This window comes from Penicillium odoratum (genome assembly GCF_028828045.1).
Source record: "Penicillium odoratum strain IBT 22623 chromosome Unknown utg000008l_segment0_segment0, whole genome shotgun sequence".
NCBI classification, from domain to species: Eukaryota; Fungi; Ascomycota; class Eurotiomycetes; order Eurotiales; family Aspergillaceae; genus Penicillium; species Penicillium odoratum.
This window is the reverse complement of record NW_026643150.1, coordinates 316,962-343,706: the sequence shown is the minus strand read 5'-3', so window position 1 is coordinate 343,706 and position 26,745 is coordinate 316,962. Positions and strand designations below refer to the sequence as shown.

The window sequence follows — 26,745 nt, the reverse complement described above, 5'->3', positions numbered from 1 at the left end:
TTCCACCTCAACTTCAACTTCAAACTTCTCGTACAATTTTTGTTACTTTAATTTAATCATGAAGTTCATCTTTTCCTTCGTTGCTTTTGCCGCTCTCGCTCTGGCCCAGAGTGCTCAAATCGGACTTCCTAAGGCTGGCCAGACAGTCGCCCCTGGCAGCAGTGTTGTTGTCCAGGTCCAACGTCCCGTATGTTGATAGCCGTCTCGAATCCTAAGCATTGCTAACTAAACCTTCAGAACTCTTTGACGGGCTCCCAAGAAATGGGCGTCGCAATCGGCATTTCCTCCTGCGGCAGTGGAAGCTGCCTCCCCGCCGATGAGGTTATGGGCGCAATTGTTTACAACGGGAAATTCAACCCCGTTTACCATGAGACTTATCTGCCTCCTTATCAGAACTTTACTGTCACCGTCCCATCTTCGTTTGCGGCAGGAAATGCTCAAATTAATGTGGCACACGCTACACTAATCGGAGTAAGTGACATTTTACCGTCGACTTCTGGTTCACTTTACTAACTTCTATCAGGCTGGTCCGTTCCCTGATCTGGAAACTTTGAATCAAACTATTGTCATTTCCTAAATACATAAGGTCTGTCATTTGGGTGTGATGTGTACATCTCCTCGTTTTGTATGTTAGTCTGGAAATAGTTAGCACATACGACTTGTCAATGATTCAATGCAAATTTACTAGACTTGAAGTTATAATCCCGATTTAATTTGGATGGATGAATTCGCTTTTACTGTTCAAATATTCGTTCATGTGCTGGCATTGCTATATCTGAGATGAGGAATCTCTAGTTAAGGACCTCATAGACAGCGCTAGTCCATCTTAAAGATTGTGGTTTAAGGCAGAAATATCTAGAAAGTGAGTGTTACTCATAAAAATTATCAAATTCCTCTTTAGAACCCAATAAATTTATGTAGACCAAACTCTATATCGTGAAATCCGTTGAAATCGAAGGTTAGATTTTGAACCCTGAGAAATCCCGAAAGATTCCGTAGTAAAAATCCACTATCATGTCATGAATATGATATATATGGTCAGTAATACCTGGAGTCCAAAAGTCACATCTGATCTGAATTCTAAATCGTGAAAACAAATCTTATATGGTTAATCCTTAGTAAAACTCGAACCTTTCTGGCCATGGTCGGCGAAAAGTGATGCCTAAGGCAGAAATATCTATAAACTAAGTGTTACACATGAAAACGATCAGAAATCTTCCTAGAATCCAATAATCTTATCTAGATGAGGTTTTACATAGTGAAGGCACGCGAAATCAAAGGTACATCTTCAAAAAACATGCAACTAAAAAATAATAGCATAGTCTGGTCATTGATGATAGTCATGCCCATAAAAACATCTGTATTATGTGTTTTACGTATGAGTATGATCAGAACTCTGCCTAGAGTCTGACAGTGCTATCAAGTCTCAATTCTATAAAGTGAAATAAGAAGTTTATTTTTTAATGCTGATTTTTTTTGTGAAAACATACGCTATGACCTATGGCTATGGCAAAAAAAAAGCCTTAGGATCAGATTTCGACTGATAATAAGCTTTTCAGCGCAAGCAAGTTACGCAAGCTAAGTCCTCTGGCTGTTCCACTTGCTTATTTAAGGGAATTGGGAAGCTACTATGTAATCTACTCCATTTAAGTTTGGGCGCCCCCTGCAGCATAACCTTACTGATCATAGTGTATCGAGTGTCAGCACTGGGGAGAAACGTCTGATGAAGGATCATAGATTGCAAGCCAAGGACTACATGTATTCCATGCACAAGTGAACAGACCGTAAAAATCCAATTCGGCGTCGCCGTGGCCGGGCTTTCCGGCTACAACCTTACTTGTCAACTACGGACTGTAGAACGTAAGAGTCCAGTGCCTAAACGTAGGCTTCAGTATCCTGCAAAATGAGATGAGTCCACTGCTGACTAGCTCAATTCCCTTCTGGGGAACCCAGATTTGCGTTATTTTTGACCAATTTGCACGAGCGGGCAATGGCAGCCAATCTGAAGCGGAGCAAGAATTTAGATCTGCCGGAAGTGGGGGCGTTTAGCTACGCCACAAAGAGGAGAAATTACCGATCTGGAATGAATGGTTTTGACGATGTAGTCCGTACTGCGCGTGAAAATGATACCATGCCGTTGAAATTGCAATGGCAATTGCTGTCACTTTTCATGATCCTTGGAAACTTGACGGGAAATCGGTCAACCCCTCAATTTTCACCAACATGCGAGCCCCATAGCCCCATCGATCCAGAAAATCGGGTACCATTCAGATAGCGTATCTAGGAGTGGAGAGCGGCAAGACGAACCTGCCAGGATCTCGGAGATACAAGATCCACTGTTCGTCTGGTAAAGTGCGATCGTTTCAACAGATTTATCCGTATTCTTTAATTATTAACAGAAACGATGCATGATTCCCCATTGACGTTTTCATCGGGGTTGAAACCTTGCAAGCGACAAATTTCAAAACGTGAAGAATAGTTTTGTTTATTCGAAGATTTTCCTTTGTTCTGCCTAGCCCCAAGAAACATTAAAATCGTAATACATGGTCATGACTCCGCCGTCGTCCGCTTCAGCCGGATTTCCAGCCCCTTAGCCCCTTCTGGTAAATTGGCCCCGTCGTCATTTTGATCGAAATACAATCGCCAAACATCACGCCCGGCGATCCCCAGCTCTTTCTCCGCCTGCTCCTGGAGCTCATCCTCGGACAATCGCACTGCCAGCCACCCTTCCCACCCTTCAAGAGTGATATGTTGTTCATCTTTTGTCCAGTCAAAGGGCCCACAGACATGGCCCTGAGAATCAGGACGACCACCCCAACGCATCTCATGCGTGTCGGCGTCTAGAAATACCCACCGAAGAGTCGGGGCCTCCTCACCACTGATGGTTACTATCCCTGATGTGTTATTCGGTGGGAAGTCTGGATGTGTATAGAAACCCCCATTAAAAGGCACCATTGTGGCGCTAGGATGTTTGGTGATATAGAGCTGAATACAATACAATTAGTTCATGCATGTTTCAAGCTGCTACCGGAACTTACTTTGCCGTCCAGACCCACTTGGACTTGGGCATTGTGCACCTGTGACCGCATTTCCGAAGTGCCTTGGGTGATAGCACAGGTGGCCACTAGGTGAGAACGCTGCTTGCGGGCCGTGGTGCGACGGGCTTCCTCCTGATCTCGTGACCCCTGGGTGGCCTCATTTATACCAATCATGGTCGGCAGCATAGCCGCCATCATGACGACTCCAAGTACCATGATGTAAGATGAAGTACAGAGACGGGCTAAATGGCAGGTGTATATATGTGAAAGAATTTGTGGGCGAATGACAGAGAAATACAGAACTTTTTCAGCTACAGTAGATTAGCACCTAAGGTGGATACGATCTAAGTGGGTATAGAGCCCACTTATTATACCGGATTGCATCATCCTTTCTGCAACTAAACCAGATAGGTTGGTCGATGAACAGAGCACAGACGATGGTGGACCGTAGATCTCACAAACCCACGTTCAGCTGTGACCTAAACACGGGCTGAGAGGAGGTTGGGATAGCTTGTATGTTGCCGAATAAACAGCCGTCTTGTCTTTCCTGACCCATATCTTTTTTTTCTCTTTCCTCATTCCTTTCTGTGCCTGCTTTTCCCCAGGGTTATCCTATTTTCCCTGCATTTTCCACACTCCGCCCACCCTCTTAATCAACCGACCTGCCCATTCCGAAATGGCTGACAACAGGTATCTGTCTCAATTTTTTACTGTTATCCTTCCCCGAATTGATTCTGCTCTCGCCGTCTGGTTTCTTTATTTTGCATACCATTCTCACTCTCCTTTCATGGCTCCAAAATCAAAGAAGATCAAAAACAAGCCGAGGCCTCCACCGGCTCCGGGCTCTCAACGCGAGGATTCTCAACAGGATGCCCCTGTAGAGGACCAGGACCAGGACCAGGACCAGGACCAGGGTCAGGATCAGAACAAGAATCAGGACTCTGCTGGGCCTGAAGATATTTCGCTTGCGTCAGCTGGGGGGCAGTCCACTCCCCCAGACATCCCAGTCGGACAGGAGAACTCCATTGTGATCCAGTCCTTGGAATTTCCTCAACCTGACCCAGATCAACAAGAGTCTCTAGCTGCGCAGCCTGATCCTCAATTTGAGAAGCAAGATCCTCCTACCGAGCAGCAGAATTCAACCGGACAGGATACTGTAGAGGAACCTCTAGCTAATTCTCCACTGCCACCTAGTGCTACTACCACGGACAATCGTCCCACTGGCGGCCGCAAGGGCGGAATCACCGACGATGCCACCAAGCAGGTCAGCAACCTGGCCAGCGAGGTTCCCAACTGTGGCCTGTTGCTCCCTGGTATTCCCCAGACCTCTGCCGAAGACAAGAGCAGCTTGAAGATTAAGATCCACCTCAATCTCCACGCCAAGGTCAAGCTCGAGCTCGATGCCCAGATCTACGGTGATGTTGTCATTGGTCTGCTTTAAGGGCGTATGAAGGTATGTTTTGCTTCCTTGGGGTTGGCGGTCATGCTGACAGTTTTTAAATTAGCTCATGATGGGCACCCTGATCACAAACCTGCCATTGATGATGTATATAAACGATCGGAATGTTGAACAAATACCTTTCCAGGCCTCGATATTAATAATTGACGAGATTTTCCTATGGAGTATTGAATCGTCCATAGATAATTGGCGTTGGATTTACCCATTTGATTTCAATGCTACTGGCAGCTACAGAACATGACAGGGATCATCCCCCTGGATTTCGGGCCGTCCACACCCGAATCTCTTCTAAACCAACGACGCGTTTCGTCTTATCGCGTATGTTTGATTTATCAGACAGCTTCAACTCGTTTCAATTGGGCCTGGTCTTGGCGCTGGCCGTTCCCTACATCAATTGGTATCCCCTGATTCCTCGCAAGAATCACTTTCCGATCATTTCGCGCGCCGTCCACCATGGTGCATGAAGTTCAGTCTCGCATCTTCCGCCTAGTTTGGCATCCCTCAAGACGGTTTCCTGCTAAGCCAACAATGTACTCTGCAGCCTTCTCAACCGAGTCCAAAGCAATCACATGGAAGCAGGGTCAGCTATATTCAACCCATTCTACATCAAACTAGCTCACACATCGAAGGTCTTGATCCTCACAATTAAGAAATCAGCCGCTGGCTACGCAATGAAAAGCAAAATCTTGCCTTACATCATTTCGACTTCGACTTCGACTTCGATGCACTATGCGCCAGGGTCCTCAAGCTGTCCGGGAAACAGGGTATAATCAACTGTGAGAAGATGGAAGGAGGTTCCAATCGAGCCTTCATCTTCACCTTCAACGACAACTGGCGGCTTGTAGCAAAACTACAATTCAAAGTTACCGGTCCAGCAACACTCACTGCGGTCTCCGAAGTCGCTACTAGCACGTACCGTACAACAGGCCCACCATGCTGGGGACCACTGACACAACTGACGGTCACTTCTCTAAAGTGTAAAACAAAACGAGCATTCCCGTACCGCAGATCCTGGATTGTGATCCTTCAGACCCCATCGGCAGCGAGTACATCATCTCGGATCATGCAGCTGGAACATCAGTATGGCTGAAATGGCCGTCCATGACACTGTCACAGCGGGTACGATTCATTGATGCTGTCTACAATCAACTCAAGGAGGTAGCCAAGCTTAGCTTTTCCTTTTATGGAAGCAATTACTTTGAAGATGAGTACATCTAATCGTATCCCACCAAATCCCTCGGACATGGATTCTGTATTGGGCCACATTGTGGACAGCAGTGGTGGGATTGTGGCAAAGAGAATTTCTTTAACCATCATAAATCACCCATTCGAGAGCATGTATGTTTCATAGCCAAATTTCTAACGCAAATTAGCTAAATTGATCAAAACTAGTACCGGACATGATCGCGTACATCAACGCTCTAATTGACAATGCACTCGCCCAAGTACCAGCAACAGACCCGGACCCGAAGACATTGGAAAGACCCTTACCTTTCTACCAGGGCGCCGTGAAAACACACATTCGGTTACTTGAGGATACTCGTCAGGTGCTTCACACAATGTCTGAGGACATCAAAGTGAAATACAGAGCTGAACCCATGTTATTCCATCCTGATCTCCACAAACGTAACATTTTTATCTCAGATGATGATCCCACGAATATTACGGCTTTTATTAATTGGCACTCTGCCAGTATTGAGCCTGCTTTTTGGTATACCGGGACGACTCCTGATTTTGTAAAGAGTCAATCACTAGAGGCGGTGCGCGTTGGACCTACTTCGACAGATTCTTCCGAAAGTGCCGCAGAACTAGAGATAATGACTCAGTCTTCAAAGACGCCAGATGAAACAAAGTCGAATCCCAGCCAGAGTCCAGCGATATGAAAATTGACTACCCCTACACCCGTCTTCGATATCTGCATGACATACTACATCCCCCAATTAGGTATCCCCTACGCAATGCAAACGAATACTTTCGCCCATATAGGATTTGCGATAGTACCTGGGACATAGGATGTATCAAACTGCAACTCGAACTTATTCAACTCGGCACCGAATGGCAATGGCTCGGGTTCAGTGGTGAATGTACGTACCCGAAACTGTCGACAGAAGAGCTTTACTCTCATACCGAGCGATACGATGCCTATAGAGCTGTCAAAGATCTTCATTCAAGTATGATAGATGCCTTGTCTCTCCCTCTGATGGGTGGGACCAGATGAGAATTGGGAAGTGAGGGAGAAGATGAACAAGGAGTTCTATTTTAAGCTTGTGACTGACATTGAGCGTGGCGCGAAGCAAGATCCCGATCCCAATGAGCTTATTAAGAATGAGGAGGACGTTCAGAGTATTTGGCCTTTTGATATTCCTGTATAGGTTTATCGCTGCTAAAGTTTCTAGCGTATGTAGTCATCAGATCTATAGACCTATGTAAACACACTCTCCTCCGTCCTGAAATCTCCTTGACTTTTCTATAGATAGATCCCAGGAGATGTCCACTCTCTTTTACATGATCCGAGCAAGCGGGATTTCTCTTGATCTAAAAGATTCTACAAGTCTCACAGCCTGAGGGTCAGAGTACCAATAATTTGAATATTTTGTATTGTCGTAGAATAAGCCGACTCATTCAACAGCTGCTCCAACGAAGGTTCCAACTAGAAGACTCAATTCTCCCTCCCGAGGTCCACCTGTCTCTATCCAACCATACACAAAAGAAACTTGCCAAGGCCAAAGAATGAGCACTTGAGTGCTCCAAACCAATACCCTCCTAAACAAAGACCGTAAGTATTTTCCATAATAAAAACATTCAACATAGAACAGAGCCAAACCACGCAAATCAAGACTTCTTTTGGTCAACTTTTGACCCCTTAGATCCATTTCATCGAACCTCCTTCCTCTTCTTCTCCTTCTCCTTCCGCTCCTGTTGCTTAGCCTCCGACGTACAACCACGGCATTTAGCCCACTTATGGAAGAATCTGTCGTGTGTAGCGCACCTGGAAATATGGCCTTTTCTGACACAGTTTTTACTGACGGACTCTTTGCAGGTGGAGCAGTGGTGAGTTCTTTCTGGCATTATGAGGGTTCAAAGGGTAGTCGATGTATGGTTTTGTGAGATGATGTGGGGATGGTTTGAGTGGAATAGCACTTGAGAGGTTCCAAGGTTCACCTGGGCACTTTATATAGATCTTCTTGGTGTGAAGTATGTATTGTATGTACCTTGGTATATACATTCAAGTATAGAGTGGACCATTGCGCATCATTAGATTCTGGAATATAATGATTCTTTTACCTAAGGTTGTTAGATGTAAATTGCTTTCATTTTGAGACTGTTCTGGTCTGTATCTAATGAGACATCCTGAAACGTATAGCTAGAGAGACATTCCAAGGTTGTGCTCTTCGAAGGTGCGGGAAAATAAAGGATGAGGGATCAATCTGCGCTAGAGAATTGCATCAATTGATTCTAGATGTAGATGATCCCAATACAAAGAACTAGAATAATCAATGATACATAAGCTCGAGACCGCATGGAAAGCTTCAAATGCACAAAGACGATCACCAGGTGAACAGTACGAATCTATGATTACCAACAATACATTGGAAGCACGAGGTTTCAATAATGCTTGAAAATCTTATGAACTGCAAATCTTAGTACCTATATACAGCTCCATCAAATCGCAGAACCAATTGGTTCAAAATAAAACAGATTTCCAACTGAGTCGGGGTATGTTCGTCCAGGAGACTGTGCACGTGTATGAAAGAAAAAGCAGAAAGAAAAAGCAAAGACGCATGAGATAGAATGCCTTTTAGTTCGTGGCTCCTTTTTCTCTCCTCGAAAGTTAAGGAGGGGTATCCAAGATACATGGATGATGCTATCAGTTCGAGAAGAACTGAGAAAATGAGGCGCTCGCTATGGGAATATAAAAGAAAAGGAAAAGAAAAAGAAAAAGACAAAAAACACCGCACTATACATCATATAGACAAGTGGTCCAAGAAATCCGTTCGGTCATGACTCATTTCAGTTGACTTTTATGGATTGCTCCAAAGCCTTTACTGAATAATTCGTGGATTTCAAAGGAGCGGCGCTGTACAAATGATTCAGAAGGTGAAGCGGGTCCCAGACCGTAATCATTCTCGCGTGTGTCATGGGCAGTGCTGCCGACCTGGCTAGCACTAGCACTAGCACTGGAGTAGCCTTCCAGCTCATGTTCATGAGTAGCAGGTTTGACCTCAGTCATGACACGCGGACGCGCCAAGAGTTCCTGAACATGGCGCTCACGGGCTTCCATCTCGATGTTCTCACGGGCAATTTCGAGACTTGACTTCTTGGTTCCATGGTCCCAGCCCTGCTGGAGTTCTGTAGCTGCAGCCTCTTCGAAACGTCTGCGGATATCGAGGTCTTGCTCGTATTCTTGGAAGATGTCGACGTCTGTGGGGAAGAAGAGGGCGCGGAGGGTGCTGACTGCCATTTCGAGCATGAGGACTGACGTGGCCGAGACAAAGAGGACGGCCCAGAAGAGGAGATTATGGCCAACATGGTGGAGGAAGTTTCCGGGGACATCGTAGACTCCTTTCCCGGAGCTGAGCTTGTATTTTTTGGAGAGGATCATGTTCCATACCATCCAGCCGCCAACGGAGATGATTATGACGATCAGGTTCATGTAGGTCTTGTTGTGGACTTCCAAGACTTGGAGTTTAATGTTGATAACCACTATGCAGGTAGTGAAGGTGAGGAGGCCGAGGGCGAATGTATCGACGTCGCTAAGGTTGATTTGAACCATGCCAAAGAGGCTATACATCGTGAAAAAGATGATGCATGCTTCACAAGCAGCCATGAATGACCAGCCAAGCCACAGTCGGATATTGAAGCCGCCGTTCCGTTGACCCTTAGAGTAGAGTTCCGGTACTGCCAACAGCGTCGATGCGGCCAGGTCCTTGGTGAAAATGCCCAGGAAGATCACAGCGAGAGAAGTGAAGAGCGTATTGAACATGCTCAAACTCCACGACTCGTATAGACTGGTTCCAGTATACCCGTTCCAATGCTGGTAGAGCGCCTGCGTCAGGTAGAAGAGCATTTCTTTCCAAAAGGTTCCAAGGGTATACTTGCATGCGCGCATGTAATTCCAACGACCGTGAACCAAAAGTAGCTTCTGTAAGAACCGGAACTGTGCAATGGAATAGTCCGAAATGCGCGCAGCCTGAAGGCCCTCTTTACCAGCGATACCTATACCAACATGCGCCTCCTGGATCATGGCGATGTCGTTGGCACCATCTCCAATAGCGAGGGTGATAGCGTCATTGAGATGAGTGCGAATCGTCTTGACGAGGAACGCTTTCTGCTTCGGGCTCGCACGGCAACAGATCACCGAATCCACACGAATAGCCAACTGGAAGAAGCGCTTTCGCACGACTTCGTTCGCCTCGATCGTTGCCAGTGTCTGCCCATCAACAACAACCACAGAATGGGCGACACGGCCGCGAATGACCTCGCTGGTCAGATCAATGATCGACTGTTCAACGTTACCATGCAAATGATCCAGGATCGTCAATTTCGAGTAGTCCCTGACTAGACGGCAAGCATGGCCAACGTTGATAGCAGTTTCGCGCTTGTCACCGGTCAACATCCACAACTTAATGTTGGCACGTCGCAGCTTGTCGATAGTCTCCGGGACGCCCTTTTGCAACTTGTCCTCAATGGCGGTAGCACCCGTCAGCTCCAGCTGTTGTTCGATTTGTTCGCCGACCTCTTCTATCTTCTCCTGTCGGTCCACAATACTAGTAGAGGCATCGTGGTACGCAGCCCTCCAAGTATTGTAGGTTGCCTCGTCCAAGAATCGGTGGCCGTAAAGAAGGGTGCGCAGTCCATCGGTCGCAAAGTCATTCAGGTGCTGGAAGCATCGTTCAAAAACAGCGGTCTCATTCACCACAAGAGCCTCTTCGACAAGATCCTCCTCTTCCTCGCCATTCGTAGAACTACCAGTATCAGAGATCGCAGCGGAGTTCCTTCCAATCGACATCTGTGCGGAAGGCCGAGGAGAATAATACTCGCTATCGGCTTCGCGGTTGGTGATACCACCATCCGTCTCCCGGTCGCGCAGCCAGACATCAATACTAGCACGGAGAGTTGACGTATGTTGGCCAGAGATAGACGAGCGCCGACGAGTAAAGCTGGGCCGGCTGAGACTGTTCCGAACACCACTGTCTTTTCGGCTGTTGTACTCACTGTTGCGGCGAATAACGTGGTCTGCTTCTGCAGCCTTGCGCTTGCTAGTGCGGCGCGCGATCTCCTGCGACTTCTCCTGTGCCAAGTCGGCACGCTTAAGCAGACGCATCAGGGAGGTATCGGCGCCCTTGCAGAACAGACAGATCCGCTGGTCAGGCATACGCACCACGACTGACATACGCTTCCGTGCACTGGAGAATTCAATGACATCCAGAATTTGGTAAGTCTCATCGTTGGCAGCCTCATCGGGACCATTCGGGTATGTTCGGATAGTCAAGCTATTTGGCTGTCGGTCCATCACCAAGTACCCAAGCTCCTTAGCCGCCAAAACAAGAGCAAGCTCATCAGGTGAAGCAGCCTGGAAGGTGTAATCACCCGTTTTGTCCTTTTCGGGAATACAGGTGTGACATAGAGCCATAGCCAGAATAAACAGCTTGGCCTTTCGAGCAAAGACGGTGTATGGCTTGCGCTGGATGTACTCGATCATCTCGGCGGTGCGGTGAGGAGTAGAGCGACGTAGCACGTCGACAGCGGATACATTGGATGGACGGGGCATGCCCATCTCGGAAATGTTGGACTTCCGGCCAGTGGCTTTCTTGCCTTTGATGGTTCGTTTCTTGTGAATAAGTTTGTCTCCTTCACGAGCAGCCTCTTTCTGAAGATCCGAGTCATGCAACCAAGCCGTTCCAGCAACACTAATCTTACGGAAGCGCATGGAGTTATTCGTCAGGGTACCGGTTTTATCGGAGAAAATGTAGCTGACTTGGCCCAGTTCCTCGTTGATGGTGGATGTTCGTGCCTCCAAGGGGGTATCGGACTCGGGATCGTACATGTCAATGTCGTTGAGAAGGAACATCTGGACAACCTTCACAATCTCCATACTCACATACAGCGAGATGGGGATCATGGTGTTGAACATGATGAGATAAGACGTGAAGACTGGACCGTAGGCCACGCTTGCGTTTTTAAGATACCAGGAGTGTTTCTCGACATCCTGCGACCAGAAGCGGTAGGCAACCGTGCACACCACGGCCATGATGACGACGATCAGCACAATCAACATCACGACACGGTTGACCTTGGCCTGGAGTGCTGGCTGCTTGATTCGGGGATTCTTGTTGGAGTTCATCCGGATCTTGCATTCTTCACCGGTGTAAATCACCATACCCAAAGCGCGATCGGTATTGCGCAGAATACTTCCACGGTAGACTATTTCATTGTTGGTCAGGGGCAACTTCTCCTGCCCGTTAACGGTGACATGACCATCGAATTTGTAAAGATCCAGATTCGGGTCTTCAACAACGAAATGCAACTGGTTGCGGGTGATATCTTCCTCTGTAGAACACACCTTGGCGACCGGTTGACACGGTGCCTTGTTCTTCAAGTTGGTCTCCCCATCCAGGGCCATTGTCTCGATGAAAGCCACGCCGTTAGGCCCGTTGGCATGAAGTAGGGCAATATCGGCAGGAACTGGCTGGTCGCGCTCCAATTTAATGACATCTCCGACTCGAATTTCCTGCCACTTGATTTGAACCCAGTCATAGTAGCCATTGGCCACCGCAATACCTTCAGTGGTTTCTTCAGTAGCCCGGAGCACCGACGCATAGCTATTATTCTCTTCTTTGTCCAGACGATACCGGCGCCAGTCATCAAACCCTTCCTTGCCCATGGAAATACCAACGAAGATCAAAAGCGGAACGATAGTTGTATAAGTGCCAGTAGTACTCAACCCAGGGATCATTTGCAAGATGGCCACAATCAAGAAGTAAAAGTTGGCCAGTTTGGTAAATTGCGCAAACAGCTGTCGAGGAAAGAAACTCCAGAAGCTGTAGCGACTTGAGCGAATCCAATTCTCGACATATGGCTTCCCTGTACGTTCATCGATAAAGGTCTCCACCAAAGATGGGTTCAAATCGATATGGCGTCCGTTCTCCGTCGGTGGGATTTCCTTGATACGCAGAATGAAATTCTGAATCTTAGTCAAGAAGGCTTCAAAGCGATCTGAGAGGATCGCCATCTCTGCTTTCTTGCTCGACCACCTGTCCTGCGCAATTGTCATGTAATGATCCTTGAAGCCATGCTCCGAGGAAAAGTACTTCGAGGCTGCTTCTTCATCCGACTCGAGTGTGGCGGTCGTCACAGTCGGCGCGACAGCCAATTCACTCTTTTCTTCCACGGGGCTAGGCATCATCGGTGGTACAGGAACAGGGCGCTCTTCCGGTACCGTACTCGGGGTCGAGCCCTTGGCCTCTCCCAGCTCTGCGGCATCCGAATCATCTTTTTCTGGCTGCGATAGTATATTGCGGTTAAAAAGAGATCGGCGCAATGAATATCCACGGTTTCGCGACCGCGACCGACCGTTAGAATCGGTCGGGGAAGTCGGGGAGAGTGTGGCGCTCGGGGTGGCATTGGGAGGGGAGAGTGGGGAGGTCGGTGAACGCGCTGCCTGTTGGATATTGGGAGGCGCCAGCGCCGTATCAATGGTCAGTCCTCGGGAACTGGGGCGTCGATCGTTGGAGACATTGCGCTGTTCTTCGGCGGAGGGGGGTTCGAGATCGGTAGAAAAGCGTACATGTTGGGAGGAGCGACGACCCAAGTCGGACATGGCACGGGAGGAAACTAGCGACGGTCGGCGCACGTCCTGCGACTGACGAGAGCCGTCGGTTGGCTCATTGTTGGACATGGCGGGAATGTGAGATCGTGCCTGCGCGGGATCGAAGATCGACTACCTCACTGGATTTCGATCGTCTTGCTTGTCCCTTCCTTCTAGGAAATTCTGTCTGTTACCCAGCGTCTTGCTATTTTAATGAAAGCGAACTGGAGATGTTAAGAAAACCAGTCATTTCTCTCTTTTGTCTCTCTAGCACATCGCAGTGCTTCCGATGTCGCGATGTGAGATGTGAGATAAGAGCAGGTGGCTATGACCGCAGAAACGATCAACGCAAGGAATCAACGAGGGGTAAGAAAAGAACCTCGATAACCTTCAGAAGAGAACAAAGACAATGTTTATTCTCAGGAAAAGAGAAGGATGTTGACGAAAAGCGCAACACCGGATGCGGCAAACCCCCAAAAGCGGGATTCAAGGCCCTTAACCCAAGGAAAAGAATCGAAAATTAAGTTACAAGGCAAAAGAAAACTGGGGCCTCAGCCTGTCAAAAAGAGTAAGTCCAAATTCGTTCAAAGATCCACTTGTAAGAGGACGCGCAATGATGGTTGCATCTGTTAAATCTGCCATGTGCCTTCACAGCCACTAAATCCACTTGAAAGTAGTCTTTTCACTGCCCGCAACCATGGTAATCCACCTGCATCCAGAACAATAAAGAGCCGGTCCACAGGTACAAAATGGCCGGTCCATAATTATGGAGCCTAAACCGTTCTAATTTTATTGTGGCAACTTAGTACTCGTGTACATGTACTTCTGTACCTGAAGTTATATGTGTTCCAAAGTTTATATACTCCGTACTCCGTACCGTACTTTTCATTTTATTCCGGTGGGGTTTTCTTCCGTCATGGATAAGACTTTCCTTGGTCAAAAGGTCAGACAGGGGCTGATCGCTACGTTCTTGGGTTTGGGTCGTTGAGGGACTAGCGTATAGCCACTAGGACGAGAAAGACCAGGTTCACCTAATCTCCCAATCAACAGGCACTCCATGCCCATCCCTAATTCATGATAGAAGATAACAATGGAAAAATTGCATGGATTTCGGCTAAAGATTCTGGCTAAAGAAAGATAATATATTAGCCCCGAGTTCCTACCATTCTATTCGGCCTTCGTTTTCCGTGGCAAATTGTGGGGAACCAAAAAACTAAAACTTCGAGAACGCGCCAAGAATGGAAAGTGGATATGACGTCACGCTTAGTAGCGACGCGGTGGTGGTGGGTAACCACCTCCAGCGGGATATCCATACTGGGGCTGTCCATATGGAGATCCACGACTTGCGCCCGAATAGGGCTGCTGGCCCTGGCCCTGGCCCTGGCCCTGGCCCTGGCCTTGCTGCCCTTGTCCCTGCTGAGGGGGCTGACTGTAGCCGGGCTGAGGGTAGGAGCTCTGGGGCGGTCCAGACTGGTATCCAGGTGGTGGGGCCCCATACCCGGATTGACCACCAGATGGCGCTTGATTGTATCCACCATAAGGAGCCTGGGGAGGCGCACCTCCGCTAGGACGTCCAGCTGCTTTCTCGTCCTTGGTGTCGTACGATGAGTCGATCGCGCCGAGCATCAGCTTCGCACACTACAGATACAGTCAGTGATGTTCTCCTTTTCAAGCAGATCGTAAACAAACCCAAAGTTCCCGAGTCAGATGCACCGGAGGGTTAGCACGCGACATCTCATCCTGCTCCACTTCGAAGTCTACAATCAAAATGTTAAAACTTGAATCGCTCACGGGACCATAGACAACTTACTCGACGTGCAATCAATCAGGCTGCCGATCTGAGGATCCTCATCCAAATCACCCAGAAACTCACGTGCCCGCTGGTCATTGCCGACCTGTGAGAACTGGAAAGATACCGCACCACGGCCGTAACGGGTGCGTGAAGTCTCATCGACAGCATAGCGGATGGCGTCGTTCACACTGCTATGAGGCTCACCAGCGGGCTGGCCGTCGGTGATGGTAATAACCAGCACTGGCTTATCAAGACGACCAGAACGGGCAGGACCGACGATCATAGGGTCAATGACCTTGCTCTTCAAGCCAGTACCAAGGGGTGTCAATCCCGAGAACCGAACACGAGCGACCAGCGCTTCGACATCATTCGCACTGCGGATTCCGTCACCAGATTCCGAGGAGTTCATGAATCGCACCGAGATACCATCTTCATCAAAGGTTGCGGCTGCGGTAGCCACAATTGCAAGAATCTGGCGCAACTGGTCTTTCCGCAGTCCCTTTTCTTCAAATTCGATGGATCCACTGTCGTCCACATACAGAATAACGTCGAACAGTGCCAGCTTCATCACGTCCGTAGCCACCTCCATGGGCACATTCCATTCGTGGATCAGCTTCTGCAGCTTGGCCGGTGCGTCCCTGGCCAGCGATTGCACAAGTCGATCTAGGCGCTCGGGTGGGTAGAAGCTTTGGATATTCTTCTCCTGGATAGTGCTAATCAGCAGCTGACGATACGCTGAGACTTGCTGTTGGGTAGGCGGGGCAGCCTGTGCGGGGGGACCGCCGGGCGCGCCATACTGGCCAGGCGGGCCAGGCGAAGGTCCAGGGCGGCTCTGGCCACCGGGGTACGGAGCCCCCTGGGGCGGGTATTGTCCTTGGTTCTATTTCCAGTTAGCACCGATCATGGTCCAAAGCAAATTTCACGAAGACTCCGATGCAAAAACACGTAAGCACAACGTAGTACAAGACACATGGGGCTCAGATATACATAGGCAGGCTGTTGTCCGGGATAGGCTTGTTGTCCAGCATTAGGTTGTTGGTCCCGTGAATAGGAAGATTGTTGCACTGGCTGTTGGCCAGGATAAGGGGATTGCTGTCCAGGGTATTGAGATTGTTGTCCAGGGTACGGCGATCCCGAAGATCCATAGGGCTGGCCTGTAGGCGGCGGCGGTGGAGGACGTGCATAAGCCTGCTGACCGGATGCGGGGTATGGTGAAGGCTGCTGCGGAGGTGGCCTAGAATATGGTGTCGCGACCGGAGAGGGAGCCTGATAAGACTGGTATTGCTGATTTTGCTGAGCAGGTGAGTTGCCGTACATAGGATATCCAGGGCCTTGTCGATAGTAGGGGTCCGACATGGTGGGAGTCGAGGGAGAACGTGGAGGGGTAGAGGGGTAATTCGGGGGGAAACAACAACAAAATTGGAAAATAATAAAAAATGTTGATGGAGTATAAGGGAAAGAATAAATGACAAAAGGTCGCTTACCGATCCCTGGTTTGGAGGTGGGGATCCTGCATAAGCCTGGTATTGTGGTTGTTGGGCTTGTTGTTGCTGATTTTTCTTCAAGTCAGTTCACAACATTGCGGGGATGACGTTGGGTTCTTTCGTGCAGCTGATTACTTACGTATCCACCTGGCCGCAGTGCTGCAGGCGGCCCTCCGGTGTATCCTGCTGGCGGTGCACCGCCATAGGTGCCTTGATTGACAGGCATATTCTGACCTTGACCTTGGGGGTTCTGGGTCTGACTATTCTGTGCTGCGGCAATCTTGGAGGCGAACTGGGGGGATCTGTCAGGACTGTGGTTATCGGGGAGAAAGAGTCAGTACTTACACCCATCTCTGAGAAGAAAGAATGATGAGAAGGTGAAAAAGGACAAGTCAGCAGATGACGAAGGTGAATGACGTGCCAAACCAGATTGGGCAAGGCTGAGGCTGAGTCTAGGGAATTGTGGGGTACACAACACTAGTACACTGTGAATCAGTGCATGTGTAGACAGATTCAATACTTTCAAATCATACATAGATGAATACCCAATAGATCAGAATAAATGAAAACATACAAGCAACACAACCTGGGATACATAAAAAGCCCATACAAGTGGGCCTTAAATTAAATGAAGGTAAGACTTTCGTAAAACCAGTGGTTCAACTCCACAAAATATCTAGGATATCAATTACCAAGTAGGCACATAGTCATAGTTCTTACTCAGCTATGCTCTACACTGTTGATGTTCCCGAGATCATTCTATATTAAGATACTTTAGAATCGGTTTGAGGAAGAGATCGATCAGTTCCACCTGATTCGCGGATCTTTCTCCCAACATTCCAACCACTTCAATTGAACCTCATACTGTATATAGAAAGAGAGCTTCACCCTGATTCCCCGGATTTGCCGCTTCGGCCCCCGAATGCCGAGTTTTGCCCCCCCCCCCCAACCATGGGTAGATCCTACGCGATGATTGGAGCACAAGATCGTTAGTGACTCACTCCCCTGAACTGCTGACCTTAAAGAGATTGAAGACACTGATGTCACAGGCATGGAATGGCGAGCTTGTTCAAATCCCATCACGTTCTCGAGAATAGATACTAAGTTCTCCTCTAAAATAAAGCTCTATAGCTATTCAGCTACCTACCATTCTAGTTACATCGTAATTCTCATCTCGACTTCACACTTTCTATACTTCCCTCTGTCCAACAAAACACAGCTTTAAAAGTCTCACTGGCAAGACCTCAACATTCCTCTTAGCTCAACCTCCCTTCCTCCACATCGCTCCCGCCAAACAAAAAACATCTGAATCTTCAATCTACTACCATGTTGACCTCAGTTCTCCGCCTCGGCATCCTAGGCGCATCAGAGACCATCCAAACAACAATCCTCCCAGCTCTCACATCTCTCTCAAGCCTCTACAAGCTCACCATAATCTACGACCAGAATGAAGCCCTTGCGAAACATTGCCAAAAGCACTTCAACATCACCTACAGCACCACCTCCGCCGAACACCTCATAACCCATCCAGAGGTAGACCTAGTGCTAAACCTCCTCCCCTTCGAATTCCACGAGCAATACACCATCGCCGCCCTTGAGGCTGGAAAGCATGTCATGGTCGAAGTGCCCCTCAGCTTAAGCATCCACGGTCTACGCCGCATCCGCATCGCAACCAAAAAAGGCATGACCAACCGCTCCAACAACAATCCCTACGACCCGCCCAAGATCTTCGTCGGCTGCGCACATCGCTACGCACCTTGCTTCACAGACATCTTCAAAAAAGAACTCGCCACTCTGGGCCGCGTCTACTACGCGTGTTGCCGTAATATATCTGGCCCCTTGCGTATCCCTACCCAACCCTCGAACACGAGCACAAGCACGAGCACGAATGATTACGGAATAACTACAAACATGAACGCAAATGGCAATGCAGTTCCTGCTAGCCAAAACACAGCAATAACAACACACCTCAATAACCTCCTCGCAGACATCTTCGGCGAAGATCTTACACCAGACCGAATCGCCTTCTGTCGATTCCTAGGTAACCTAGGTTGTCATGACCTATCTCTAATGCGGGAATCACTCGGCCTCCCCGACGCAGTCGCTAACGTAGCGATAACGGACCCGTTCTACTCTGCTATCTTCCATTATATGGATTCGGAATCTATCTGCGGTTCTTCGGGGGAGGGGCATCCGTTTACTGTTTTGTATGAGACGGGTGTGGATTCCGTACCGCGTTGTGATGCGCATCTTACTATTTATGGGGCTACGAAGACGATTTCGGTGGAGTATGAGTTTCCTAGTTTGGCGAGGCCGGTGGCTGTTGGGGGAGCGGTTAGGGTTGTTATCGAAGAGGTTGGGGATTGTTTTGATAGGGATGGTCGTCCTCGTGTGAAGAGGACTGAGGCTGTGAGCTCAGTTGATGAATCTTATGAGCGCGAGCTCTTGGCTATGCATTCTTATTTTGTTGAGACCGGAACTGGAGGTGAGGCTAAGACGACGGCTAATGATGCGCTGATGGATTTGCAGCTGTTGAATATGATCTTTGAACATTATGATCGGCAATGTGGTACTATTCGGACTCCTCTTGGCTGAGGATGGTGGACATTCTACGCTTCATAGCAATATGAGAAGCTGTGTGTCTGATGATAGCATTTGATGGATAAATATACATGTTCACCGAGGCTGTATCCAAAAGTCGGTCGGTTCCTACGGGCATATACTAGTCCTGTTAATAGCAATCCGCGGGGAATAATCACATGCAAATGGCAATTATGCCTGTTTCTATTCGAGTTCGATGCTTGATCTCATCTCTATACAGAATACACTCCGTAGGTAGCACTTTCTTACAGCCAGCAATTCATTGTGCCCTAGTAGGTGACCCAGTAAGTACAACTACCGCTTTCCCTTCTTCTTATTCTTCTTGTTACCGCCACCCCCAGAAACAGTCTGCTGCTGCGCAGCAGCTGGCTCACCTAGCTTCTCGTTGACAGCGCCACCCTGTGTACGCTCTGCAGCACGCTGCTTCCCCTTCCTTCCCTTCGGTCTGTAGGAAGATCGGTCGCGCAATGGCAGCCAACGTTCCGGGTCAGGCTTCTTCGCAGGGTCGTAGTCCTTGGGCAGACGGGATTTCCGTACCCGCTTCGTGGTGCGGCCTTCCTTGTCCGATGCAGAGCGCTTGCGAGCGCCGGCGAATGCAGCCGCAGCCGCAGCAGATGAGGCCGATGGCGCGATACCGGCCGACTCTAGTGCGGAGATATCAATACCTGCAACGAGGTCGTTGATAGCGGGGAGCTGATCAAGTTGCGACTCCACTTTGGAGTAGTCCAGGGTGGCCTTTGAGGCGACGTAGCCAGCGATGGCGATCCGGTCGCTCGAGTCTTGCTGGTGTAGGGACTTGAAGAGGTCAGCTGCTGTGGCCAGGTCTGCCGGGCTATCGGAGTGGAGGAGGGCCTTTGCGGCGGCACGTAGGAGAGAGGTAGGGGCCTCTGGCTTGTTGCGCCAGTGGGTAGCGGCTTGTGCAAGGGTTGAGCGAATCTGGAGTTTTCGGCCCTCGAGCTGGTACAGGGAGACAAGAACACCGAGTAGACCAGGGTTGAAACGGGCTTCTTGGTCGGCTTCGGAGACGGATTCTTCCAAACTATGAAGTGATCGCTCCACAGCGGTTATCGCAGAGGTAGTGTTGCCGGCATTGACGTACAGTTGGACGACGGTCAACAAGAGACCCAGGTCCTTGGGTCGTCGTTCCAGTAAGGGCAGAATCTTCTTCAGGCCTTTGGAGCCGGTCTCTCCCTGTGCATGAGCTGCTGCGTTGTACACAGAAAGAAGGTTTGTGCTGGCCTCGGTGGATGGGCAAGAGCTTCTTGAGAGGCCCTTGGCTGTTGATCGGATCATACCGTCATATTTATGGACAAGAAGATCCGTTGCGTGTGAGTTGCCCGTCAGGGCATTGTCCTGGAAAGCGAACAATCGGTCATTGGCGGTAGCATCGGGAGTTTCGTGAAGAGACTTGTACAGCAGGTAAGGGTTGACAGTTGTCTGGCGTGCTAGGATGATGTTGTTGCAAGCGATTTTCTTAGTTGAGAGTTCAGGAATGCTGATATGTATGTTAGCTTCGATCTCGATCCATTCGACCAGCCTTGACTTACTCTTCCACCGAAATTTCCTTGAGGAGCGACTCGGCCTCCTCCGTCTTGCCTTGTCGGATCAAGACATAGAGGTATTGCACCGCAATCGGAAGCAGCTCCGCGACTCTATCTTCAGGCGAGAGATCTTCTGACGTCTGGCAAATATCTGTGCAAACGTTAGTCTTCGAACTCGGTGATACAAGCGGCTGAAGACCCACTCTTTGCCCGGTTCAGGAGAACTGCTCCTTGAGCGAACTCGCCCTTGGCAATATTCAAGCAAGCAGCGTTGTATGCGGTTTCAAACGACTCCAAATCCTCTCTTGATGGCCGATCATGGCGTACGTATTCCGACTCTCCCTTCCACTGAAGCTGGGCATCAGTAGCCCATGAATTGATGCTCAGGTCGTTTTCCTCTCCCTGGGGTTCCTTGGACAATTGCTCGTAGATCTCAGCGGCGCGACGGAATTGCTCAGCACGGTAGGTCTATAACGGAAATGAATGTGAGCGCCTGATGGAGAATTCCATAAGAGTTGGATGACATACCACTTGAGCCTCAAGATGACTAGCCCCTCGACTGGCACCTGACTGGCTTACAGCGGTGAGTGCCTCTTCCAGCTTTGCGCATTTGTACAGCGCGTACGCATGCTCCAAGCCAGCCCGCTTCTTCAGAGCGTCGCCTCCGGCCTCCAGCACACGCAGGGCATCTTCGTATCGGTCGAGTTTCAATAGTGCAATGACTTTGATATGTTGGATGTTCAGGTCGGATTTAGACTTGGCGAGGGCTGCGTTGCAGGACTGGAGGACCTCCTCATGATCGTCAATCGATGCCCGCTCCAATAGCGAGCTTAGTAACTGCGCAACCATAACGCGCAGGGTTTGATGGGAATGCCGGTAGAATGAGTGGGACCAAGTTTGCTCCGGATTGAATGTGCAAGTGACTGGGATTTGGCGCTGGACAATCCAATTCGATGTGATCCACCTCCGCAAGACCAGAGTGTGCGGAAATGGTGTTTCCCCATTTGGAAATCCTGCGTCGTGGGGTTCAACGCCCCGCCGTATATGTCACGTGATATACTATGAATGGTTGGCCTCAAAAAGCAGCAGACATGAGCTTATACTTGTGTATGCATTTTGACGAAAATTTGTCCTGACTTTAACCACTCCGACTTTCAAGCTGTTATCAGCAAGGATCCATCCATTGAATGTTGGTATTTGCTTGCAATGCCTAATTGCAACCTATGAGAGCCCTGCACAGGTGCGCCGCAGGTACGTATTTCCGACATTCTTCAGCATGAGACTATAATGGAATGATGTCCAAGCCATCTATTCATTATCGACAATCAGCTGTATGTGGGTGAATAATTATAGCCTCCAAAATAATGTACACAGATTCTTCTCATCTTACAGGGTGGCACTCCTGGTCAGTGATGAGAGGTATAAAATTAGCAACCTGGGATAAGATCAATCATTCCAAGGCTTATGATAAATCTACGCCGTACAAGAATGTCATTTATGATTCATATTTAGCGGCTTAGCTATGTGATATGTAAATAAATACAGTCTTATCCCTCCTTGGTTTTAAGCATGCAATCGATGTTATTCAGAAGCTTCAAAATACTGCACGAAAATATTAGACTAGTGAAGCCTTTCACGTTATTATGAGTAACCAAATATCTACATCAAACCCTGGATCAGGACTGAGAAGGCTGTGCAGACTTCATTCCGAGGGGCCAGGCGGAGAGCGACCAATGTATCCGCTCTAGCGCACCACGATGCGGATACATCACTAACTAGCGCAGGCTAGTTGGGTGGGACTGGATTATCGGATGTATAACGAATCTAGACTTTCAGGGTCCGAAGGACTCTAATTCAAACCAGGGACAATTGTACCCTTTGTTAAGTCCTATGGTAATGAAACATCTGAGATTCGAGAAAAGCAAATCATTGACAGGGGTTGATCAGCATGTTCACCACCCAAAGTAGGCTGGCGGAAAATGTTAAAGCCGGTTTCAAGGGTTTTCGATCAGGATCCTATCTTCGGTTTTATCAAGAATTTGAAATCTAGTCACAATAACCCCCAGGGATAAGAACAAATCCTATCAAAGTTGGTTGTAGTCAGCTATGACAGTCCCTTTCAAAGAGATTTACGAAGATATCTGCACCACACAGACCATAGAAAAGCAGGGATATGTATGTATTGTGACGCGTGGAGTGGAGACTCCGTGCTGAATGACGGCGAGTCAGGGACCATCAATGTTTCCGAAGTCTTGGCATACCATTGAAAACAATCCAGACCTTGGAACATTCCCATTCGCCCGAGAACCCATGGATTGATTGTATCCAAGATGTTTGCTATGTAGTCTGTTGATAAATAGAAAGTAAAAACACTGCAGACATTATGAAAGCAGTTATCGTAGAAGACGGGAAAAAGTACGTCATTTAAGGTAAACCCAAAAGTCGAACCCCTGGCAATTGACCTTGCCTCTTTAAGGAACCATGGAACCATGATCGTCCCCCTGTGCCGTCTTTCTCTCTCCAAGATTTTTGTTTTCCACCACTTTTCCCCTCAGTACCTATATCCTCTGGGATTTGTGCTGCTTTCTTGTGCGAGTCCTCTGCAATGCGGATGCTGAATCGGTGACTCTTTTGTCCCAAGACGTGTACTATTACGAGGATAGGAATCCCCGAACCCTCGAATACCCCACGAAACGCGAAACCCACACACGAAGAGGGAAAATATATATACAAAATATGCTCTTTCAATCACGAGACGGGCCCATCCCGGCATCTTGGGCCTGGAAGAAAATGATGCGATTCGTCGTCATATTCCTTGCTGTCGCAGGATTTGCCTTCATCTTATGGCCGTCTTCCAGTACCCAGGTCTCCCCAATGCACGCTCAGCCCAACATAACCATATCCTCGGACGTGAAGTGCGACCCTGACGTCAACGTACTGCGGAAACTAGAAGTCATCAGATTAGCCAAATATACCCGCCGGGAGGTAGTCGCGGAATTCTCCGCAGATGACTTGCCCATGACGCAGCAAGTCAACTTGCCCTTGTTGAACGTGCAGTATACCGAATCCAGTCCGAATGGGATTGACGGGGTGCAGGACGGCTGCTCGGTTGCCACTCCCTTGACTGTTCAGGTCCCGAAACCCCCAAAAGTTCCGAACGCATCGCACATCGACTTTGGAGTCGCTACTACCGTATCACGGCTAAATGAGTCCCTGGATCAGTTTGCGCACTGGGCTGGGTACACACGCACACGAATATTCGCGTTGATCGAGCCCGATGAGTCGGGTGGTGAGGCAGTTGAGGAGGTTCGGGCTAAGGCGGACGCGCTAGGAGTCAATCTCCAGATCACCGAAGCCGAGGACGACTACCTGCATCGTTACTTTGCGTTGATCCCTTTGTTGGAGGCAAACTTGCGCAATATGACAAGGTGGGCCTGTATCATCGACGACGACACATTCTTCCCCTCGATGCCGGCGCTGGTAGATGCGCTCGGCGCCTACGACCACACCAAGCCCATGTACATCGGTGGACTCTCGGAGGGTGTTCCGCAGATTGCAGCATTCGGCTTAATCGCATTTGGAGGCGCAGGCGTCTTCCTTTCACGACCACTGCTGACCGAATTGACCGGCGTCTACGACGATTGCGAGCGAATGACCTTCACCGGTGATCGTCGCATCGCGCAATGTGTCTACCAATACACCAACACCCGGATGACAGTGGACCACCGTTTCCACCAGCTTGACCTGATGAGGGATGCCTCCGGCTTCTTTGAGTCCGGTCGCGAGCTTCCGCTCTCCGTGCACCACTGGAAATCCTGGTTCCAGGCCAACATCCCCGCGCTCAGCGTCATCTCCGACCTGTGCGGACCCACCTGTCTGCTTCGTCGATATAAATTCAGCGACGACTGGATTCTGACCAATGGATTCTCTGTCGTTCATTACGGCTGGGAGCCATCATCGAATGACCTCACTATGGAAATGACATGGGAACCGCACAACGGTGCCAACACCGATTCCTACCTCCATGAGCTCGGCCCATTACGCCCCAAAGATGATGAGAAGATCAGCTACCTACTCTCCGATTCTGTTGCTGATGAGAACGGCCGCGTCACACAATGGTATATCAAACGTGACTTCGGGGGCGATGAGATCCTGGAGCTCTCATGGCGGAAACAGTAGACTGTTTGGATCGGACTTTTCGTGCCGTTTTATTCTTGCATTAGCTCATTAGCGGATTCCCAGGTGGCGATTGGGCCATCACTTTTGGCTTTTCGACCCTTCTTTATTTGTCCAGCGCTTGGTCCTGGGCACATTTTGTAATACTGTTTATAGATTGGTGTTTTACTTTATTGGCCTCAATGTCTTCGTGGTTCAACGCCGGGGATAATTTGCGCTAACGTGACAAGGAATATATGGTTTTGCTGATTCCCTAGCTTGTTTATATGGACTGGAGATGTTTCATTCCCTGGAAATTTAGAGTTATTGCTTCAAACAGTGTTCTCATGGATGCTGCGTATGAACTACGTTCAAATGTTTGGACCCCTAAATAAATTGAGCTGTTATATCGCAAGTCAATCTCTACTTAGAGCTCGGAGAAAAAAAAATTAATTATGTGGAACAATCAGGTACTGTATTGCTCTCACTGTCTTCGCTACCCTCTTCTTGGTACTTCTTCATCCACTTCCAGCTCGCATTTCCAGCTCGAAATTCCCAGAAGATCAAAATTTGATCACTAGTAGTGACTCGTTCAACCACATGTGCACGGATGGCGGATAACCGGTTTGACATCTAGATGTATCCAAATGTTGGAACAGACTATTTTGTGCATGGGTTTGAGATATTCCATGACAACCTTGTCTACCACCAAGATATTTAGCCTGTGGAGAAGAGGATCGATTTTTGTGATATAGAGTCTAAGTCAAGTATGATTACTAACATTCGAAGTGACGCAGTACCAATTAAGAGTTCCCAACTCTTATCTTACAATCCTTGAAAACACTCAATTGAACCTTAACAGTACACATGTGCACTATTGAACTTCCCTCCCACGTGTCATCAGCACGTCACCTCCTGTAGATCTCCATTCTCATTATATCTAGCTACATTTCCATTTAATCTGATAACCGTCGGTATCCGTCGGTAACTACACTTGGACCCTGAACAAGGCACGGGTAATAGAGCGGTAAGTGCGGCTTCAGAATGAAGCAGAAGACAACTCACCCTCAGCAACTTGAGATGTATATATATTTTTCTCATCACGCCTTCAAATGTTTCAAGCACTTGAGGTTAGCCCCACGGATTCATGAACTAACGATTGATTAATGAATATATCTCTGAGCTAGGATTAGCTCCAGATAGAGGTCAGATCTCGAAGAATTTAGCAAAATAAGCGACGAGGCAAAAATAAGCTCCACCACCTCGGCACCTGCGCAGGTGGACAATGGAAGCACAAAATCAAGTGCAGCAGGTACAACCGACCAGGAGATACAATGGCCTTGATGGTGGCGATATTTGCCGAAACGCTAGCCAATTGCTTCATCTCCTCTCCAGGACCATGATTTATCCGCTTGGCTTAAGACTCAAATGAGTCGTCTGATGGGGTCTCAGAAAGGAGATCATATAACGAAAGGAGTGTGTTGATCGATCCGAACTATTTATTTCTATGGGTCCGTGAACGTGGACTAAGGAACGTGGGAACGTGGGAGGCCAGTGCGCGATTTCCCCAGTGACATCATGTTTTCTTTCCCCCTTGGTCATAGCGTTCAAATGTTGACCTTTAACTTTGTACGGAGTACTTACAGTCCAATCTTTCTATCCTTTCCACTTGGGCTACGATGATGTTGTCGATCTCCTAGATACTTGCTCTCCGATACTCACCTGCATAATCACTTTATGAGAGAGCCAGGGGTACGACTCCTGTTCTACAAATAGAAATATATGGAGCCTAGCGTGAACTTGATACACCAAGACACGTCTCAGCCACAACCATGTGGGAATCGCCTAGTGCTAGGGAGCCAATAA

At 48.6% G+C, this 26,745-nt stretch overlaps 10 protein-coding genes across 10 annotated transcripts; 5 read left to right on the top strand and 5 right to left on the bottom strand.

Moving 5' to 3' along the window:
* Positions 1–2,547: 2,547 nt before the first annotated feature.
* N7520_010345 (uncharacterized protein) lies at positions 2,548–3,254 on the bottom strand (the record flags this gene model as incomplete). The annotated part of the gene is made up of 2 exons (XM_057144278.1): positions 2,548–2,985; positions 3,039–3,254. 2 exons carry the CDS (start codon positions 3,252–3,254, stop codon positions 2,548–2,550), a joined length of 654 nt encoding a protein of 217 aa, XP_056990032.1.
* Positions 3,255–3,825: 571 nt separating this feature from the next.
* N7520_010344 (uncharacterized protein) lies at positions 3,826–4,479 on the top strand (the record flags this gene model as incomplete). The annotated part of the gene is made up of 1 exon (XM_057144277.1): positions 3,826–4,479. One exon carries the CDS (start codon positions 3,826–3,828, stop codon positions 4,477–4,479), a length of 654 nt encoding a protein of 217 aa, XP_056990031.1.
* Positions 4,480–4,950: 471 nt separating this feature from the next.
* On the top strand, positions 4,951–5,587 carry N7520_010343 (uncharacterized protein; the record flags this gene model as incomplete). The annotated part of the gene is made up of 2 exons (XM_057144276.1): positions 4,951–5,077; positions 5,148–5,587. 2 exons carry the CDS (start codon positions 4,951–4,953, stop codon positions 5,585–5,587), a joined length of 567 nt encoding a protein of 188 aa, XP_056990030.1.
* A 1-nt stretch (position 5,588) lies between these two features.
* N7520_010342 (uncharacterized protein) lies at positions 5,589–6,380 on the top strand (the record flags this gene model as incomplete). The annotated part of the gene is made up of 2 exons (XM_057144275.1): positions 5,589–5,616; positions 5,890–6,380. 2 exons carry the CDS (start codon positions 5,589–5,591, stop codon positions 6,378–6,380), a joined length of 519 nt encoding a protein of 172 aa, XP_056990029.1.
* Positions 6,381–8,503: 2,123 nt separating this feature from the next.
* N7520_010341 (aminophospholipid-translocating P4-type ATPase DNF3) lies at positions 8,504–13,396 on the bottom strand (the record flags this gene model as incomplete). Its single annotated transcript, XM_057144274.1, has 1 exon — positions 8,504–13,396. One exon carries the CDS (start codon positions 13,394–13,396, stop codon positions 8,504–8,506), a length of 4,893 nt encoding a protein of 1,630 aa, XP_056990028.1.
* A 1,173-nt stretch (positions 13,397–14,569) lies between these two features.
* N7520_010340 (vWA domain-containing protein) lies at positions 14,570–16,454 on the bottom strand (the record flags this gene model as incomplete). The annotated part of the gene is made up of 4 exons (XM_057144273.1): positions 14,570–14,944; positions 14,996–15,063; positions 15,117–15,978; positions 16,086–16,454. 4 exons carry the CDS (start codon positions 16,452–16,454, stop codon positions 14,570–14,572), a joined length of 1,674 nt encoding a protein of 557 aa, XP_056990027.1.
* A 210-nt stretch (positions 16,455–16,664) lies between these two features.
* On the bottom strand, positions 16,665–16,933 carry N7520_010339 (uncharacterized protein; the record flags this gene model as incomplete). The annotated part of the gene is made up of 2 exons (XM_057144272.1): positions 16,665–16,874; positions 16,928–16,933. 2 exons carry the CDS (start codon positions 16,931–16,933, stop codon positions 16,665–16,667), a joined length of 216 nt encoding a protein of 71 aa, XP_056990026.1.
* Positions 16,934–17,908: 975 nt separating this feature from the next.
* N7520_010338 (Gfo/Idh/MocA family protein) lies at positions 17,909–19,177 on the top strand (the record flags this gene model as incomplete). Its single annotated transcript, XM_057144271.1, has 1 exon — positions 17,909–19,177. The coding sequence occupies one exon, from the start codon at positions 17,909–17,911 to the stop codon at positions 19,175–19,177; it is 1,269 nt and encodes a 422-aa protein (XP_056990025.1).
* A 300-nt stretch (positions 19,178–19,477) lies between these two features.
* On the bottom strand, positions 19,478–21,573 carry N7520_010337 (signal recognition particle subunit SRP72; the record flags this gene model as incomplete). The annotated part of the gene is made up of 4 exons (XM_057144270.1): positions 19,478–20,678; positions 20,731–20,875; positions 20,928–21,192; positions 21,253–21,573. The coding sequence occupies 4 exons, from the start codon at positions 21,571–21,573 to the stop codon at positions 19,478–19,480; spliced, it is 1,932 nt and encodes a 643-aa protein (XP_056990024.1).
* A 1,887-nt stretch (positions 21,574–23,460) lies between these two features.
* N7520_010336 (glycosyltransferase family 31 protein) lies at positions 23,461–24,903 on the top strand (the record flags this gene model as incomplete). The annotated part of the gene is made up of 1 exon (XM_057144269.1): positions 23,461–24,903. The coding sequence occupies one exon, from the start codon at positions 23,461–23,463 to the stop codon at positions 24,901–24,903; it is 1,443 nt and encodes a 480-aa protein (XP_056990023.1).
* Between the last annotated feature and the right edge of the window lie 1,842 nt (positions 24,904–26,745).